Below are 20,149 nucleotides of genomic sequence, written 5' to 3'. Positions count from 1 at the left end.
CTTTGAAAGCAGAGAAGCATCTATACTGTTGGCTAATTCACTGGAATGTCTCTGCTTGCATACTCACTGTCTCTGCGGGTTGTTATCCCCCTTGTCTTAAAACAACATGAACATGAGCTTCCCAAGACATTGCACCCTCCCTAGGCTCTGCCAGCTCTGAAATGGGCATGGAGCCTGTGCTTGACACTAAGCTTGGGCCTTGCTGGCCTCACCCTCCGGCTGTTCCTGGTGCCAGGATCCACACAGAATCTTCAACCCTTTCCTGCAGGAAACTGTCAATCTAAATACAAATACTAAAATTTGCTTCTTTAAGATGCATGATAGTCTAAGTAGGCAAAGTCTAACTGTGCAGACAGTCTGCAGACTGTTTGTCTATTTTTAGGAACAACAAAAGGTAAGAATCTTGTCTGTATTCCATTTCCCTGCTTTAAATTCCTGACTGACTCTGAGCTCCCTATGACCTGAAATCAGAGCTGTTTGGCAGATCCAAGATTCCTTTATGGCTCCTTAGCACCACTGACCATCTCTTTCTTTATTCAGTTAGCATCTTCTTTCTCAGACTCTTAGAGTTGCCTCTACCTTTGGAAGAAATATTCTCTGTAAACCACAAGCTACAAAGCATGCTCTATTATTCTCAGTCTTTGCATCTTCAAATCTCTTTCACCTTTATACAGCACTAGTAAGTCAATTTCTTTCTTGTTCTCCCTAGGAAAAGTCATTTAGTCAGACCCCTTTCTATATACACTCTCCTACACCTACAGTGAAAATATTGAAACCATTTTAATATTTTAAGTCAGTAATGCTGTGGAAAAAAAAAAAAAAAAAAATGACAGGTCATTTTTTTTTTTTAATTTCATCTCCAGTGGTGCTCTGTAAACCTTTTTCAGCTGATACACGTGATACACATTTTAACTTTTCATACGTTGTGGTATGAAAAGCTACAGTATGCATGAGCCAAGTCTAATGTGGATGCATATCCTCCATCTTTGTCATCAAAATCTGCAACTTCCATTTATGAGGAAAAAGACAGGGCCACAGGAAATTTGCCATTTTACTTGATTTTTTTTAATATAAAACAAATTCATAAAGCACTAAAATTTATATATGAAGATTAGTTTGAAATGCTGATTACAGAAAATTAATTTAAATATGTTTAATTAATGAGTCCAAAAATATTTGATACAGAACTTATATAATCTTCAATTTACTCATCTTCCTATGGTATACTTACAGGCCATCCATGAATACTCTCAAAATATAGCAGACAGTTTTGAAGATTGATGTTTTCCAAAGCCTTTTTTTTTTTTTTTTCGTCATATTCTAATTTTAAAAAGTTATTTATAAGATTGTGAACCAGGATTTCATGACAAGGGTACAGACAGGTATTTGTTCAATCCTTTGTTCTCTCCAAATAAACATTAGCAATGAATTCTGTTTCTGTCCACACTAATGTTGAATGGGTCTTGGCAATGATTTAGCAAGAGCAGAATGCAACTTTATATGACTTAAGTCTTACACGGATCGCAGATGTGTATTTCCCCATGCAAGGCCTATTGCAGAGCAGATGAAACCTACAAAGGTAATGAGTAAAACTGCTTTTAGGTGAGAAATACAGTGTGCAAGAGCACACTGCTGGCTCGTATGTGGCTTTTCGTCCACCAGAACCCCCACGTCCTTCTTCACAGGTCTGCTCTCAGTGAGTTTTTCTCTCAGTCTGTACACATTATTTGGGATTGTTCTGACCCAAGTGCAACACCTTGACATCAGTTGCCCTTCCTTTGTCACCGATGTCATAACTCCATCACAGAAGGCCACCAGATTGGTCACGCACAATCTGCCCTTGTTGAAGCCACGCTGGCTATCTTGGATCACCTTCTTGTCACACATGTGCTGTAACATCTCTTCCAGGAGGATCTCCTCCATGGTCTTCCCAGGCATGGACATGAGGCTTATCATCCTATAGTTTCCTATGTCTTCCTTTCTACCTTTTTGAAAATGGGAGTTATATTTCCCTTTTTCCCATCACCAGGGACATCACCTGACAGCCATGACTGCCATTGGCTGGTGAGAGATGACAAACAGGAAGTTTCAGCTATGCAAACACAACACATTAACAGAGTAGAATGACTGACAATGAAATCTCTAAACGTCTAACCATTGTGATACAGTGATTAAAACACTCCAAAAGATGAACATACTGAAAACAGTGCTATTTTTGAAATGAAAGGGAACAATAAGCAGCAGGAATCTGCAGTTTGATGGCGTGTATTTATGGAACTGCTATGGAAAAGCTGCAGAAAATGCAGCTCTTAATTAACAATGGGAGGAGACCTAGGCTACTTCCCCAGTCACACTCATTGCTTTGCTGCACTGAGCACCACCTCTCCTGCAAATGCTGAATTCCTTCTGCAGTGATGTTTCACAAGTGAAGTGTTTTATTTTTGCTCAAAAATCACAATATAAATCAGTGTTAACAGAAAGAGAAATGTTGATTTCTCAACAATGTGATTTATCAGTGTTGGTGATGATGTACCACTATGCTTGTGTTTTGTACAGAGAGCACACTATTTAACTGCTTTTTTTTTTTTTTTTTTTTTTTCCTTCCCCCCCTCCTCCCAAGAAAATCTGTTCTTAACATGTCCATATTTTCGTCTGGGTTGGAACAGCAAGAAGCACGTGAAGCTAATGTAATTTTCCACAGAGTCTGCCAGATCACAACAGATCTCTACAATTAGAGTTAACTGCTGGAAGGTTTGGAGCAGAGCTCCTCCACTGCAATGAAGTAATGCAGAGAATGATGGAGCTGGGGTAGGGGGATACCTTTCTGCAAGAGATTGGTAACCAGGCTTTTTATTGACAAATTGGAGAAATAATAATTAGCCATTTCTTTAAAAAATGTATCAAATCTTGATGAAGTAATGCTCTTTCCTTCTTATTAACTTTGCAGGAACGTAAACTGTTTTGATTGTTGTCCAAATGCAAAAAACAGAGCAAAACCTCTTGTTCTTAAAGGTCTGCATGAGTTAATCACTCTGAAATTATTTGTTATTCATACTAAAAGAAAAGCTACTAAACTAGAATTTAGGAGTATTATAAAACAGCTAACTGTATTGCTTGTTGCTATTTCTGCAATTAATACAAGATTCATTCCTTGAAAAGCTATTAAGCCTGAGCAGCTGAATGCTTAACAGGAAACAGAGAATGATCATTAATATTGATTTTACACATGAGAAACAATCTCAAGAGGGTTTGGCATTTGGGTTTATTTCATTAGCTCGTTTCATTAGCAATCTCAAGACAGGTTTGTATTCAGCTGGGCTTAAAATGGCTGATAATTTCAAAATGAGAAAAGACAAACTCCAGAATCATCTTGAACATCTTCCGATCATGGGCTGTGCACAGCAGCATGAAATTCAGTGCTAACTACATAGAAATACTGCTTCATAGCTAATGAAAAGATAAACAGAAATAGGCCTATAATTTATTCAGGTTTTGTAGTTTGCCTTCTTTAGACATACAGGATGGTTTAGGATTCTAAACAACAGTGCCTTCCACCTTTCTCACATTGTATCTGATATTTTATTAGGATGGTTGTTGTATATTTGAAGAACAAAATAGCCCTCCAAATGACTTGATAACTTTGGGCTAAAAATTAAAAAAAATCTGTGATCTATGAATCCTGTTGTCAACAGTCAGTAAAATGTTTACTAAACCCAGTTTCACAGGTCACATTCAACTTTGCATCTTCAAGGACACTCATTTTCTCATCTCTGTTTTGGAGGAGGACAAGACAACCTTGTATGGAAGCACTACCATTGCCCCAAGCAGTTAGATCTTCAAAACAAAACGAAAAAAAACTAAAAACATTTAAACATTTAGCTACTTTTTAGCCTACTATTAGTCCAGTTCACATTCTGGTAGAGAATCTAAATTCTATACAAAAAATAAAATATTGCACATCAAATTAACAACAGTAACACAAAACTTGCACTCATAACTGAAAATAATTTTAACGTTAAGCATAAGGATCCAATGACAAATTATTTTGAACTAGCTCAATTTGACTTTCTATTATTCCTTTTCAAGCCTCTGTTCCATGGCAGCTTTGTATAAATATTTTCAATCACCTTTACTAAAAAAGGATGGATCTTTCAGAAGAAAAGTAGCTTGAGATGTACAAATGAGTGTTTAATAAAAAAAAAAAAAGAAAGAAATATTAATTTGTGCAGACATTAAATTTAGATTACAGCTCTGCCATTGTACAGAATTAATCAAAAATGGAATGGGACCTGCAGCCAGCTTACTCTCATAGTCATAAGAGATCTTCTTGATAGGTTTTCCTCACTGACATCTGCTTTGGTATCAGCTGATCTCTGCAGAACAACTTTTTTTTTTTACAACTAAAACTATAATCATGTAGTTTGTACTGTTGCAACTTAAGAATGCAAACAGGACTGCATGCTTTTGTTGTTTTATTGTGTTTTCTTACAAAGGAGTTGTGCTTGTGAAACCATTTTCCTTACATGTTTTCAAAAAGTAACCTATGAAAAGAAGCAATTAAAAAGTCAGCCATCTAAGCAGATCTCAAAATCTCAGCTACAGAAGTACGGCATAATTTTGCACTGTTCTAATTTTAATACAGTAACAGGTTGCTAAGAATCAAGAAAAGAAAACAAATTAAAAAAATTTAATTAAAACCAAAACAAATAAAAAATAAAAATAAAAAAAAATCTGCTGGGTACTTCGTGCTATTGAAATCTATCCTAAATAATTTCTTAGTGTTAAAATATTCTAGCACAGTACAGTGTTTTGTTCTTTCTCCATTCTCTTAGGCTCTCTCCCTCTCCCCATCCTCCCCCCTTTTCCTACAGCAGCCAGAATCCAGACGTTTCTGACTGCACTGAGATTTCAGGTATCTTTGGGAACAGAATTTGTCATCTTTCTTGGCTGTACAGCACCAAGCATAGCAACATCATTTGACAGCAGAAATAGGAAAATGAAATAAAGCAACACAAAAAGAAAATAAAATAAGCTCTTTTATGGACAGTATGTTCTGTGGAACAGCTTTATACAGATCCTAAAATGTGCCAGTAGCATGGATGTACAGAATTTTAAAATAGATATTTATTTGAAAAAATAATTAAGTCCCCCAACTACATGAGTGCATTTCATGGGATATTAAATCTTCTCTTAGATTGAGAAAAGTAATCAAGAATGGAGAAGAACAGAGGCAATACAACTAAGCGTATCAACATCAGAGGGCAAAGCAGCCTGGATGGCTGTGCTGCCCACATGATATTAATGCAGGGCTATCAGCTGGACAGATGTTTTCAGCATTACTCAGGTGAAAGGGGATTTTTACTGTCAAAATAACTTTGCATATGTTCCTAATTTCTCTGCTTCAGAAACACCTGGGAGAGATCCACCAAGCAGACTTGCAGGTTTACTGTCTACTTAGGAGGGATCTTGTGGGTCCTTTGCAGGAACCAAAGCTGAATTCACCCTGTCTGCTATTAATGGCCTCTGTACATTTGAATTCTGCAATGGAAGACTGATCAAAACACACTTTTTTTACACCAGTGAGGACTGACTTGGTCACTGTTTCAGCCAATGGCCCAGAAAAGCCTCCTAGTCAGTCCACAGGGAGCACTTTGAGAGACCGAGGCCGTGTGGGTGGTTTAATGGGGGAGAAGCCTTGGTCCCTCATTACAGCAAAGTTTCTGTGAACTCAAGATAGGATTACATTTCCTTTCATCATTTTTGATACAATGAAAGATGCTCTTCGCATGCACACAACCTCGAGTAGGCAAATCTGGCATATGATTTTTTGCATCCATCTCTGAGCAAAAAGTGTTTGGCACTACTTAAAAAAAAAAAAACTTCACCTCATTGTGCAACTCTTCACGGAAAAATCACTTCAGAAAACTGCACTAGTGCAGTCAGAGAGAAAATGCCCTGCAGTGTCTGAGAGCACAGGATGCATACCCATCCAGCAACTAATATCTGCTTCAGATGATGAAGTACTGTAAGAGACAACCAGATCTGTTAAATACCTTAATAGTCTCAGGAATGTTGAGGTGTTGTCTTTTCTCCTTTAATTGTCTCAATACACTGTCCATGGTTTCTTCTGCTGAAGGAGCTGGTTCCATGCTTGTGGCCTCCTGTGTCCTAGTCTCTATGGGGGTCCCAGCACTTTCACTACTGTCCTTTCTTTGGCCTGCTCTGAAGGTACAGTTTTGCTCTTCTGACATTCTGAGTTTCAGCTCTGAAAGGTAAATTATTTGCTTGTAAATAGGTGAGAAATATTTGCAAACAAATTTCCTGTGATACTATAAGAAAAAAGCATCCAGACTTCTCACATGCAATTATTATAGTGCAGCAGATTAGAACTTTTGGTGCAAGACCTTGTGCAGGGTCTAGTATTTAATGGAGAACTTTCCAGAAGAAATGTACTGAAAGATGAGTTTTTAATTCTTTCCCACAATAACACCTTTATCCAAATGAGATATAAAATATAACAATAGGATTTAATTAGTAGTGTGAGTCCATTTATAATGAAAAAGAACTTTTAGATAATTTATGAATGGCCTTAAGAAAATAAAAATTAATCAATCCTGGTTACATTCTCCCTGAAGACAAGCATGTGAAATACCCACAGATGTTCGCAGAGCTGTGTGTGGACAGTCAGGGCAAAGTGTGACCACAGGGCCAAATCAAATATCAGGAAAAGATCTCTTTCTACAGTCAAATAAATAAAAGCTTTATAGATGCATAACCTCAGTCAGTACAATAGCTAAGAAACTTTTAAGAAACTTTTTGTAGTTTATTATTTCACATTAATTCTAGTTATATTAGACCAGCAAACAGACACTCAGAAAATACTTCAAATGACATTGCCTTTTACGTGAATGTTGGTATTTATGAAGGACGGATGATGTCTTTTAACCCTCCCCTTGTTGCCTTGTTACGAGTATCAAATTGACTTTGATCCTTGCTGTCAGGAATCAAGGCAAGTCATGTCACCTAATATCTTTATTGTCATTAGGAGACTTACTGCCATGCACTAGAGAAAAACAAGCAGAGCATCAAGAATAGAGAACTACTTGTAAAATATTCCAGGTACACTCATGCTGCTTTCAAATGCTTCAGCACTAATAGTGTGTCATTTCAATTTATGTACCTTTGAGCTGCTTACGACCTTTGGCCAAATCGTTCATCCATTTTAGAACTTCAGGATTGGAAGTCTTGTCACCATGTGAAGGCTGAATATAAAGCACAAAGGAAGGAGGAAAAAATGGAGAATTGAGAATTAAACAGTCAAACAGAAAAAAAATAAAAAAGGCCTGAACAGATAGAAGCACTCATACAATGCTACAGATGTCCACATTTCCAGTTATTGTGCATATTTCCACATATAGTGTCACACAGACCATTTGGCTTGATGTCAATACAAGCTGATTGTAGTTTATCTCTCCTCACAGTGGCACAGTGCTACAAGGATCTTAGTATTTTGGTTCTGATCCTAAAAAAAAAAATAAAACCTTTGACTAACTACATAAGTAATTTCAATTACTTCAAGAGGACTGATAAAATGCCTGATGTTTGTCACTTTCCTAAGGAGAAACCTGTTGCAGGCTGTAGGATGTCAACTGAAGCACTCTACCCTTGTAGGGATAAGCCTTACCTCCTTTACAACAATAATTCTTTTGGGAAACAGCACTTCAAATGTTTCAGCTGAACTGTTTAACTAATAGAAGGAAAAAAAAATCCTATGCAACAGAGTTACAACAGTTCTTCCTTCACATTTAGAAATTGCAAATTAAATTAATAATTAAAAATAATTTACACTGGAACATTGAAGTTCAGCTATTTTATATTATAAAACTGTTTTGCAAAATAAAACCTTTGAAATAATTTCTTTCCTGGTCACAGCATGATGACTATTAATGAAATTTTACTCACAGAAGTACCTAATGACCATAGGATAGGACAATTCATTGACATATGTGCAGGTTTGCAGTCACTGATGAGACCACAAAGTAGTATTACAGTTTGCTCAATTTTTAATTTTAGCACAGTCATAACATCACAAATTTCACTGTTTCACACTGTACACATCCAAAGCATTGTGATGTTTTGTGTTTATACTGCATTATTCACATTAAACAAACTAGCCTGATAATGAGCAATGATCTAGCATAGACTGCATAGTCTCCAGTGTCTCCCCATCAGCAACATATCACAATTGATATTTCTCTTATTTTTTCCATCAGCTTCTATAGAGCTCTGTGTTTTGGAAGTTTAAAGGAATATTTGTAAAAGAAGGCAGAATGATAGTTTCCAAGCAAATGACTTAACCATGAAGTAAATAATTGGCTTTTCATCTTCTCAATCACTTCAGTTTGTAAGCCTATCAGCTATGTTTAAGTGACTCATTCTTCTCACACGTGTAGAAGATGCCTATTTTGTAATAAAGGTAATACAAAGAAATCACAAATTAGTCTCAGAACTACTAAATACACTGAAAGATGATAAAATATATTCCTTCACTGATAATTTTCCCATTTTATCAAAAATAGAACTTATCTTACTGTAGTGCATAATTCCAAACACGCTGGGATTCCTCCCTGCCATTTGCAGTATTTCCCTTTATCCACTCAGAGATTTTCTTACCAGGTATTTTTTTTCTTGCTCAAACTTTTCTTCATACTTCCTAATTTTTCTCTTGAGACTCTGAAGATGCTTGGTAAGTTGTGCTACTGTTTGGGGTTCTTTGCACTCTTCGCAGTTGCATCTAGAAGAACTTCTTGGTCTGCAAAAGCCGAAAGCATAGTAGCTCTATAAAAGTGGCTAAAATGCTCTGTGTCTTTTTTCAAACACACGTAACACTTTCTTAGCACAACAGAATCTACACATAGGTTCTTTCACAGGTTAGAGAGAGTTTAGTTTTATAAAGCTAGCAATTGTTTTTCCTTGAGGGTACTCACACATATGTTTTATATACTTCTTTCCCTAATTAATTTTTTGAATTTCTGAATATTTTTCAAAAAAGAGTTTCTAATTTTTTATAATTACAAGTCCACAGACTTGATAATTGTTTACATGCAGTTGATGTTGTTTCTGACTGAAACTCATGTCTTGATTTCTGGAGGTCACATATTGCTCTTGTATTCTATGACACTCTTATCTAGTCAATTTTTGTACCTCAATAACCCTCTCTACTTTACGTTCACTTAACAGAATAGCTACTTAACTAAATTTTAAATCTGTTACTGTGTAACTATAATTAACAAAGACTTCAAACAATGTTACACTGAGTTATCACCAAAAAATGCTAGATCCCATTTCTGCTATTTCAAATTAACCATGCCAAAATACACTGCAACGTGAAATTTTCTTATTTGTAACACAGGACTAACCGAGAGACCAGAAGAGTCTAAGATCATGCATTGTTCAAAATGAATTTAAAATACAGATACACTTAAATACACTTTCTTACATCATGAAAGGTTGAGCACTTGGTGGAGAAGGGGCAGATTCTGGGTCTAAATTAAATCTCTGGCTTTGGCTAAAGATAGAGCAGCGTGGTGACAAAAGAGGATTGTCTCCATCAGTAATGTGATACAGCAATCGACTGGCTCCTAGGGAGAGATGTTCTTGTGGGCTGCTGTCCATGTCATTCTGCCAGTCTCTGTGGGCTGGTAAAGGCTCTAGAAAGAAAGCACAAAACTCTGTGTATTGAAGGTCATTCATCAGGTACAGCTACTTAGATAAACAGAAACCTGTGCATATAGAAGGATTAAAAGTGCAAGTATTCAAAGTAAACACAGCAAGTATTTCAACAAAGTATCACATGCACCTTGAACATTATACTGAGGGTAAGAAAATACAGAGGGCACTCACTGGCTTAACATACAGCATCTTTAAGGTCTACAGGAGAAAGTGGATGCATGTCTTTATAACTATGGAATATAATATAAAGATGGACAGTTTCCCAGAAGAGAAACATTAATTAGACTTTTATAAACTTTTGCTTTTGAGAGCCACATTCCCAAAGCAGAAGATAAATATACAGAACAAAATTTGGGTTGTGATGTAGCATTTTGTCCTTTGGTCAGTGGAAAGGCAGAACACAAACGCCGTATTTCCTGATGCTAAGAACCTCAAATGTTGTTTGCAGTTTCCTAATTTCATTAGGTTTTGAGATAACATGCATGTGAGTCTAAAGAACACTACACAATGAAAATAAAGATAACAAGCAATCACATTCGAAGTAGTTACTCAAATTAATGTGCAGTAACTGCTCCTTTGAAGAGTCACACTTACAGTACTATGTTAATACTTCTTTGACTGTAAATGGAAACTACCTTAGCTGCCTCAAGAGATAAACTTTGTTTTTTTAAAAATGATTAAGCTAGAAATCAGAATAATTTATTCTGCTCTGAAAATGTAGGAACTGCTAAACTGTATCATACTGACTGTGCTCATGAGTAACATGAAAAATGATGGGCACGTTATGGAGCCTACCTTATGGGATGCCAAGTGTTCATCTTCCCTTGAGTATTCCTAGTTTATTAATGGACAGAACCACTGAATCTTGCTCCTCACCCTCAGTGGGTGAAGATAATCTGGCCTAGTTGTTATTTTTCACTATCAGATGGCTGTGTTTGAAAGCAGATTTTACTTTGAAAGAGAAACCCCATATTTCCATAAATTCTCCACCAAAAAACAAAAAGCGCGTGTTAAAGCAAAGAATGTGTGTTCTTTCCCAGATTCCTCTGTGTTAATCTCCATAGTACATAGCACTTGGTATCAGCTATGTTATTTTATCCTCTAAAGCCATGCATACATACAGCCTTTGAATGTACATCATTTGCTATTTCCAGGCAGCATGCGTGCCATTTCTAGTCAGTATCATGTCTGCAATATAACATGCAATCTACCATATTTTGCAGAATCCTTTCATTAAATAAAAGTCTAAAAGTGCACAGAAAAAAAAACCAAACAACTGTACATGAATTTTTCCCCATAAAAGCTAGCAGATCTAGGAAAGTTCTTTAACCTTCACTTTCTTTGCACTTTCACCCGTTTACATAGAATGTGATACTCCCACAGTGAGTAGGTATCTCCTTCAGGATTTTAATGGAACCTTTGTAATACATTTTATTTCACCTCTGCCCAATAAATTCTGGAGCTATGAATCTGCACTTCTGCACTATGATGTTGGGGACACATTGGCTCTAAGTGGAATTCATCATAAAAATCAATTGTTGATTCAGAAAGTAATAGAATAACCTAAAATATTATTTCATCAGAGAGTATCCGAATGTTTTTGTTTTGCTGATAACAAAAGTCTAACTGTATACTGCATAATCACAGTTTAGTATGTCATGCAAAAGTTACACGTGACTTCTGTGTCTATAAGTTCATTTCCTTCAACAGCACCATCAATTATCATCATGTTAAGCATTTTGTGGCAGTAAGATGATCCTGCTTTGGCAGGGGGGTTGGACTCGATGATCTCTGGAGGTCCCTTCCAACCCCTACAATTCTGTGATTCTGTGAAGACAATGTAGGTGACTATTAATTCTAACCTACTATCTTTCCTCTAATTACTTCCTACTCTGTTAGTGAAATTCACCTCTTAAAGATATGGGAGCAACTCCCAGAAGTTCTAAACGGAGTATGAGATCTAAATCCTCCCGAAGAGAGATCCAGAAAGGCATCTGGGTGAAGCATAGATACAATATTGTACCAGCCACAGGAAGTTATTTACACAGACAACATAATACAGTGATAAAGACCAGAATAAAAGCTGTTCTGCAAACAAAAGTGCTGTTAGTTTCTGGCAATTAATCTTCTCTATTACATTTTCTATGACCACAAGAGCGGTCTTAGACCCAACCTTATCATACACCAGATGCACTGAATTGCTGTGTACAGTCCAGAAGTGCTCAGTAAGTCATGACTACTTAATCATTTACATGGCCAGCTCCACTTTTAATTACATTTTAAGGCAATTCTCCTGATTCCAGAGCTGTGTGGATTCTAAACATGACACTTATTTTATGAGTAACACAACTACTGACCCAGTATGTACATGTGTGTGACCTAATTTCAGCCTCTATTTTTACTCAAACTGGGAAACAGCCACAGTTAGCCAAGCTCATATGTTGCCCCTTAGCATGCATCTGCTCTGTGTCATCTATTCAGTCCAGTTTGCCACAGGCAAGGGTTCATCAGAGGATTTAAAGCCAATTCTTTTCTATATAATAGGCAGTAAGCTTAATAATGCGGACTTCAATCATATAATACAGGTTGTCTGATACATGTATTTGTGTTATATTAGACTATAAATAATAATACAACATCATCTGTTACACTTAAAAACAAATACACTGATGTGTTATGTTCCAATGTGTGTCAACATTTGTGACATCTTTGAATGCAGCGGCTTGCTGCTCAAGTCACATGTATACTCATATCCAAGAAGTATAACTTACATTCTGCTTTTTTTTATTTCCCATTAAAAAAATCTTGCTTAGTACCCCCTTGCAATTCTTTATGGACTTATTTTGCCAGCTCTAATTCAATTTTTTCCATATCCAAACGGAAACTGCTGACTTGTCTCAGCAAGACTTACCATTGATCCCTTAAAATTTGCATCAGGAGTAGCCTGCCTTTTTAACAAACTGCTGGGGCTTCATTTAACCACACATATAAATGCGTATGCATATACTTTATAAAACACATTACACAAGCATATTTATATTAATATATTTCCACATTGTACATTTTTTTCTATTGCCTGATTCACTAAGCAAAGGCTAACAACTAGACACATGGTGAATATGGTGCATCCCCTAAATAATCTATTTCTAGCCTGGTGCAAATCTCTGGACCTCCATCCAAATTCAAGCTGAAAAAGCCAATAGTCTCATGTGACACCTGTACCTAAACTGAATGAATCAGATTTCATTAGTAATTTAAGAGACAGAATTAAGACAAGCCCTATCTATAAAAAATAGGAACTCAATAAAGAAAATTCAATCAACCACAGCACAGCATGGAGAGTCCATTAAAATCCATTTAAATAAGTGAAGTTTAACTGAAGCACAAGTTTGAACTGCCAGAGTGGCAGAGCATGCTCTAGAATGCATGGCAGGAATGCTACATCATCCAATACTTGTGTGTATGTATATGCTTTATAATAATTTGGATTCTACTTATCATTTCCCTAATTTTTTTCAATACAAACATTGAACTTAAGTACATATTAACGCTATAATTTGTCCTCTTTTTAGGTATTTAACTTGCTGTTATTTCTTGCTGAAAATTCTAAGCAAACAGCTTTAGAAGTTATTCTGAACCCAGCATTTATTCAGACATAAAATGTCAATTGCACAGCAATTACTTACCTATCTGCTTTAATTTGAACCATACATGGTCAACAGTTTAAGTGTTTGTGTATTCATGTCACTTGTCTGTGAGATGGATTAGTCATATTGCCTTTGACCTATTTTTCACAAACCGTGATTCCTCTCCTGAGCATCACGACTATCAACACTGTGACTAGAAGCTATGAATTGACAAAAATAGTGCAGAGCCTTAGGGCTATTTATTTGCAAGGACTGGTTTCCATACTGAGGAAAGAGAGAGAGGTAGCACACCACAATTTGCCCAGATGAGTAATAATAGAGAATCATTAATGATTTAAATGCACATGCTGTAAAACTCACCTTCACTATCTCTCTGCTGATGCATTAAACTAAAATCAATAATAGGAGAAATGAAGTGATATTGGTCTGACAAAAAGAACGACAAAAATAGAATTACATGATATGGCAGATGATCTCACACAATACAGGCACAGGAAACAAAAGCATAAATTCATTTGAATAAATAACAGACAAACTAAAAAGAATCAGGATTCTAAAAATCTACTTGAAAAGTCAGATTCCCTTGCAGAAGGACAGAAGGCTATAGCCATTAATTTCTGCTCTTTTAACAAGTGTCACCCCTTTTTACATTAGCATTTGCATCAGGAAACGGTGCTTTGCTTCAGCTCGGCACGGTTTCCCAGAGGACTGCAAATCTGAGATCAGACTGCAAGTCACAAGGCTGCTTTATAATTGCAAATGAGAGCACATCATGACACGATCCCTTACCTCCACTACTGGCCCCATCAGCTTGCACACTGGTTTGGACTGATGAAGGGGCTGGATCCTTGGGTGCTGGCAGCTGGGGAGTTTCCTCCTGGGTTGGCAGAAACGCAGAGCACAGATCCGTTTCGAGGGCTTGTAGCTTCAACAAAGAATTCTGCAGACAAAAGCAGAACATTTGGCTAGACGGAGAGCAACAAAATACAGCGATAGCTCTTCAACTCACTGAGCCCATTAAGAGCGCCTGCAAAGGGGTGTTCCACTAGCAGCTCTGAGGATGTACAAAAGAACAAACATGCACTATTCCACGAGTTTCTTCACTTCTGGTTATTTAAGTCCCAATTTAAATGGATTATTCATGACACGTGGGAAAGATGACATCGTCAGCAAAAGACAGTTTATTCTAGGAAGCCAAACTGAGATGGTGTCCGTTTTTTCTTGGTCCTGAAGCAGTACACTAAGTAAGTATTTCATTCATTGGGCTGACATCACGATCTGATGACATTATGTCCCTCCCCATTTACCATTCATGAAAAAAAAAAAAAGTCTCCCTCTTCAGCCTATTGTGCAGTACACAGCAGTGAACAAAGAGTTACTGAGAACACGCTGCCTTATGGGATTCTTGGAAGAGATATTATTTAACTGGCTTTTTTAGAGATACTTCCTTATGTAAACATTGCTTTTATGTAGGTGGCTGCTGCTTCTGCAAGGCAACCAGATCATTTCCTATCTGTTGCAAAGGCAAAATTAACAAATCATTGTCACTTACTGCAGACAAATCAATGGGGACAAAGCTAGTTACCTATAACATCATTCCCAGCTACATTGTCACGTTTGGTCCATTTCTCATTTTAATCTTCAATGCTGCATGCAATACTCAGCTGTACAATCTGATACAAGCATCTTGCTATGATGCAAATGCTGTAAAAGCTCAATCACCATTCAGCTGGATGAAGTGAGTCACTACTGATACCAAATTATTCAGCTTCCCATTCTCAAGGGAAATAGAACTTGCAGCATAAAACAAAAACACATACAGATGTTTTAATAATCATACAGCTGATGCATTCAGAATATACATAAAATGTTAAATTGCTCACAAGAACGTATTTACAAAGAGCATTTTCTGGAAGAAATCTGAGTTACAATACAAAGAAATTTCTTGAGTTTATATCCTAAAAAGGTACTTTCCCTACTGTGTCAAAGATCTGAAAGTAATGTATTGATTCATTTAATGAAACAATGAATTTATTTGTTAGAGTAGCTTAATACATCTGCACATTACTATTTAATTTTGATAGAGCACTTTCATAAGTTCAAGGGTGGCAGTATTTTTGGCTTAAAAAAAAAAAAAAAAAAAAAAAAAGCAAGTGAACTTGACAGGGAACAGCGGGAAAGACTTTCAGCCCTGGTTTTTTGTTCCTTGACAGTAGACATGGCCTCATTTTGGACATGAAGAAAAACTTTCTCTCAGAGCGTGGTCAGGCACTGGAATGGCCTGCCCAGAGAAGTCGTGGAGTCACCATCCCTGGCAGTGTTCATGAGGTGTCTGGATGAGGAGCTGCGAGATATGGTTTAGTGCTTGTGGTAGAATGGTAATGAGAAGATGGTTGGACTAGATTTTATATGTCATTTCCAACATTGTTATTCTATGATTCTATGATTCTCATTTTCTACCACCTTTCACCTCAGCTAAATACTGTGGTTGTGGAATCACAAAACATGGACAGTGTTTAATAGTTACTATTTGATTTACAGGCCAGGGAGGACTCTGATCATAGAATGGTTTGAGTTAAATGGACCTCAACGATTATCAACTTCCAACTCCCTGCCACAGGCAGGGTTGCCAGCCACTAGATCACATACTAGATCAGATTGCTCAGGCCCCATCCAACCCAGCCTTGAACACCTCCAGGGGTGGGGCATCCACAACCTCTCTGGGCAGCCTGTTCCTTCACCTCACCATTCTCAGTAAAAAACTTCCCCCTCACATCTAATCTAAATCTCTCTTCCTTTGGTTTGAAACCATTCCCTCTTGTCCTGATCCCACCACAGATCTTATTGCAATGACTGTGTATTGCAAGCACCCTTCCAGAGTTTTCAAAGCAGTCTCTAAGTCTCCTGGTAAGAAGAACATAGATGAACCACTGACAAAAAATTCTAACCTTCATGGACTTTTGAATTTGAATAAAAAAATCCCAGATCAAGAAAATATATTCATTTGTTTCTTTTTATGCAGTACTTGTTGAACAGTTCCAATTTCAACAATTTCAGCACTGTAATTCACTAGCTAGTTTGCATTCTGTTACTTTCTGAGATATTTTTCGCCCAGTTGTGGAAAGTGGGTGGACAGCAAAGTTCCAGCTGCTGCCAAATACTAAAATAATAATAATAATAATAATGTAATAATAATAGAAATACCTTCTGTGATTTCTTGAATGTGCTCTTGACAGTGATTTGATGTAGGAAGAAAATGAGTAACTAACTTATACCATTTTGATGTTACCAGGGCAATGATGAATCTGGAGTATGCCATCAACCTCATCTCACTCTTAAAACACAGCTGAGCACTATGGTATTGACAAAGCACACCATACAGGAAAAGCCACTGAACATTTGTGGGAACACACACAAAGAGACAGTTTTAAGCAGAGGCCAAGCAGAAAGCTACCTCGTGTCGCGGGCTCGCAGGCAACAAGAGTGTCCTACTAAAATGGCAGGGACACCCCTGCTGCATGCCCTGCCTCTCTGGGAGCTGCCCAAAGCACAAGCACAGCCAGAGCTGCCAGGTAGATTCCACCATCCTGGGCCCTCTTCCCCTGTAACCAGAGCAATGCGTCCCCACATCTACACCTGCAGCCCACACAGGACAAGAGGGTGTTCTGCGAGGGGGCAGCAGGTCATGTACCCATCCTCGAGCTTGCAGAGGTCAGGACAACTGCTGGCAGAACTCAGGTGAGAAAGGAGGAAAGTAAAAGTCCTGCACAGCACACATTCAGCAACACACCCAGTCTGCAGATAAACCAGCCCACGTACATCCTGTTTAGAGACTTCTCATGTTCCAGAGCCTGCCTTTGGAGCCCAGCTTGGCCATTTCTGCTCCTGCCTGTTTTAGAAGTGTTACAGACCACATTAGAAGCAAATATGAGCAGCTACAGCATACAAAGAAAGAGGGAAGTGTTAGTTCATGGAAGGTACTATCATAGCTTTTGGTAAATTCTCCCATGAAAGACCAGTATCACTGAAGTAATCTGATATTGCATATTAGAGCGGCTAATTAACTCAGTTCAAATCCTTCTGATTTTATGCTCATTCCAATGTTAATTCTGGTGCTTAACACTAGTGTCACATAATTCTTGATTCATGCTAATGTAAATAAGAGGGCATTAATATTTAAAAAGGATCCTTATGTTTATTTGGAAAAAATATACATACAACTGCCTCTTAGGTGCAGTACTTGGTAAGTTTGAAAAAGAAGCAATTAGAATAGCCATCATTATCGCCCTCTTGGAGTAACTGACAACTTGACCTATACCAGTTTCACTAGAAGAAGAAGAAATGAAATCCTGCATTTTTGCAAATCAAATATAATGGAAAAAATAAAGAACTTTAAACAAGTCCAAGGAAAACAGAAGAATGTGCAGTGTGGCATTTCTTTCCTACTTATAACTCCTGCTACTGCTTTAAGAGAGCAATCATGAAGGTATCACACTCCTGCCTGCTGGAAAAAAAAAAAAAAGTACAAGAGGACAGCTGTTGGCAGCAGAAGTTCAACCTGCAGTAAAGAAACCATCTTAACAAACAAGTCAGATTGTAGTCTGAACCCACCCCTCCCAACCATCTCTCTTTCCAAGGGATTTTTGAAAACCAAGAGTTGAGGCCTTGGGGCAAGGAGTTACATAGATGTCAGATCACTTCTTACATCTAAAGATACATACCTCACATCTACACTTGCACTGCTTTATCACCTGGAGAACATGACAGTGAATGAGCAAATATTCCCTTTCTATTACCAAAATGCTCTGACAAGGAATGGAAGACCTCTGAAATGGCTCATGTATTTTTTTCAGTTGATGTTATCATTAACTGTGATCCCAGCTGGAGGTCCCTGCATGAGGCTGGGCAGCATCAAAGCCACGTGCTGTGGGTCAGCATGTCCAGTGGCTACAGCCCAGCAGGAGGCAATGAGCCTAATGACACCTCACGAATCTCCCTTTTTGCACCAAGGGCTGTGCACGATCAGCCCACAGCACAGAGCAGATGGATATGATGGCTGATTGAGAGCCATTGCTGTTAGAAACACTTCTTCCCCTGAAAATGCATTACTACAATCAGCTTCCTTTGATCCCTGGGAAAGGAAAAAGCATAGCATGTTTAGGAACTGAGGAAAGGGAAGGAGAATGTGTTTACCACTCACATAGATCCTGTCCAGGTCTCAGGGAGAAGCAAAGCCTATGCTTGGTACTTTCCGTGCAAATACAGCTGCCCAGCCATGCATGTTTCTGACTGCTGAGGATAGTTGCACCCTGCCCTGGGCATGCCCCTGCCTCAAGACTGGAAGGCAGCTGTTCGATTATATCCAGTTTGCTGATGGATTTACTGGATTTATGGCATCGGCTGGGGTGAAGAAGTAGAACAAGGCAAGCTTTCAGTATTTAATGACCTTTGGAGTGATTCATACAGAAAAGAAACAGAGTAAATATCAGTCCTTTCAATTTCTTCACAGTGAGGAAATTAAAAGCAGCACCAGAACAGTGACGTACAAAAGCATCTCCCTTGCCTTTTAATCTGAGGGTTCAGGTTAAAAACAAGATAGGCGTATTTTATGTAAATATAAATAAATCCTTGGTATCTGCTAGGGCAATACTTGTGTCTTGAGGCAAATGACATTTTCCATTCAAAACTTCCCTCATGGGTAACAAACAAGCAACAGTAAGATAGAACAAGATATGCCCTGGGTCTGTATAATGTCACTGGTGACTAGTGAGGAGAGACAGCATTTTCTGTAATCCAAGAAGGGAATTCTGTAATATTGCCTCTGCATTTAGGCTTGCAGGAGACCTGAGATATACAACAATCTAAGATTTTACAAAGAAAGTTAGCACCGCAGTGTGGCTGTAGCTCATTCCACACGAATGATTTGCAACTCATTTTAATTTTTGAACTAGTTATCTGTTTTAATATTTTTATTTACTATTTTTAGGGTTTATTTTAACTGTTTTTTATTTACTATAATATTTACCTTGGAGGGATGCTTTGCACGAATTTAAAATCTTGATATTTAAATCTTGTGTGAAGACAAGAGTGGACTTGATGATCTCTGTGGGTCCCAACTCGGATTTTCTATGATTCTAGCTGCAGAAACTCTGGTGATATTTGCAGTGGAACTTCTCAGAAGAAACAATAACAGTGATTTCTCCCAGCACCTTAACTAGACCAGGGCTGAGAATTCTCCCTAATGCTTGTCACAGAAAGGGCCTTCCTAGTTATTATTGGGATTTTCAACAGTGAGCTGCACAGCAATGACATGAATGCAGAGGAAATAATTATAGCATTTTTTATCTGAATTCCTTTAAAAGGACACAGGGCAGTTTTCTCCTAATGAAATTCAGGCACATTACAGAAACAAAGCTGGTATTCAATGCTTTGACAGGAATAGACTTCCTTTTACACCCAGTTCTTCCCCAGCACATCTGCTCCCATCTGCTTATGTTGTCTTCTTAGGCTACACTTCAAAATATCATCTGGTCCTCGTTTACATCCCAGCACATTCACGCTTTTGCAGAATTAAGCTTATATCTGCTAGTTTACAGATCACAGAATCACCTGGGTTGGAAGGGACCTTAAGGATCATGTAGTTCCAACCCCCCTGCCTAGCAGGGCCACCAAACACACACATTCAGATCAGGTTGCCCAGGACCCCGTCCAACCTGGCCTTGCACACATCCAAGGACGGGGCATCCACAACCTCCCTGGGCAGCCCGTTC

The 20,149-nt window shown here is 37.9% G+C and overlaps 1 protein-coding gene across 1 annotated transcript in view; it reads right to left on the bottom strand.

The window, feature by feature from the left end:
- The window catches only part of FAM13C (family with sequence similarity 13 member C), a 35,764-nt gene that overhangs the window by 5,930 nt on the left and 9,685 nt on the right, over window positions 1-20,149 (bottom strand). Inside the window, exons 3-8 of the mRNA XM_042818289.1 lie at window positions 14,169-14,319; window positions 13,740-13,805; window positions 9,500-9,710; window positions 8,674-8,812; window positions 7,181-7,262; window positions 6,054-6,265 (exon numbers count right to left, since the gene is read on the bottom strand). Of these exons, the coding sequence (XP_042674223.1) occupies window positions 6,054-6,265; window positions 7,181-7,262; window positions 8,674-8,812; window positions 9,500-9,710; window positions 13,740-13,805; window positions 14,169-14,319 (861 nt within the window). The remainder of the gene's footprint in view (window positions 1-6,053; window positions 6,266-7,180; window positions 7,263-8,673; window positions 8,813-9,499; window positions 9,711-13,739; window positions 13,806-14,168; window positions 14,320-20,149) is intronic.

The sequence above is a fragment of the Centrocercus urophasianus genome, unplaced genomic scaffold, assembly GCF_019232065.1.
Source record: "Centrocercus urophasianus isolate 14NV4802_14NV808 unplaced genomic scaffold, USGS_Curo_1.0 seq_17, whole genome shotgun sequence".
In the NCBI taxonomy this organism is placed as follows: domain Eukaryota; kingdom Metazoa; phylum Chordata; class Aves; order Galliformes; family Phasianidae; genus Centrocercus; species Centrocercus urophasianus.
Note: the sequence above shows the minus strand (reverse complement) of the source record. Positions and strands in the feature narration are given on the sequence as shown.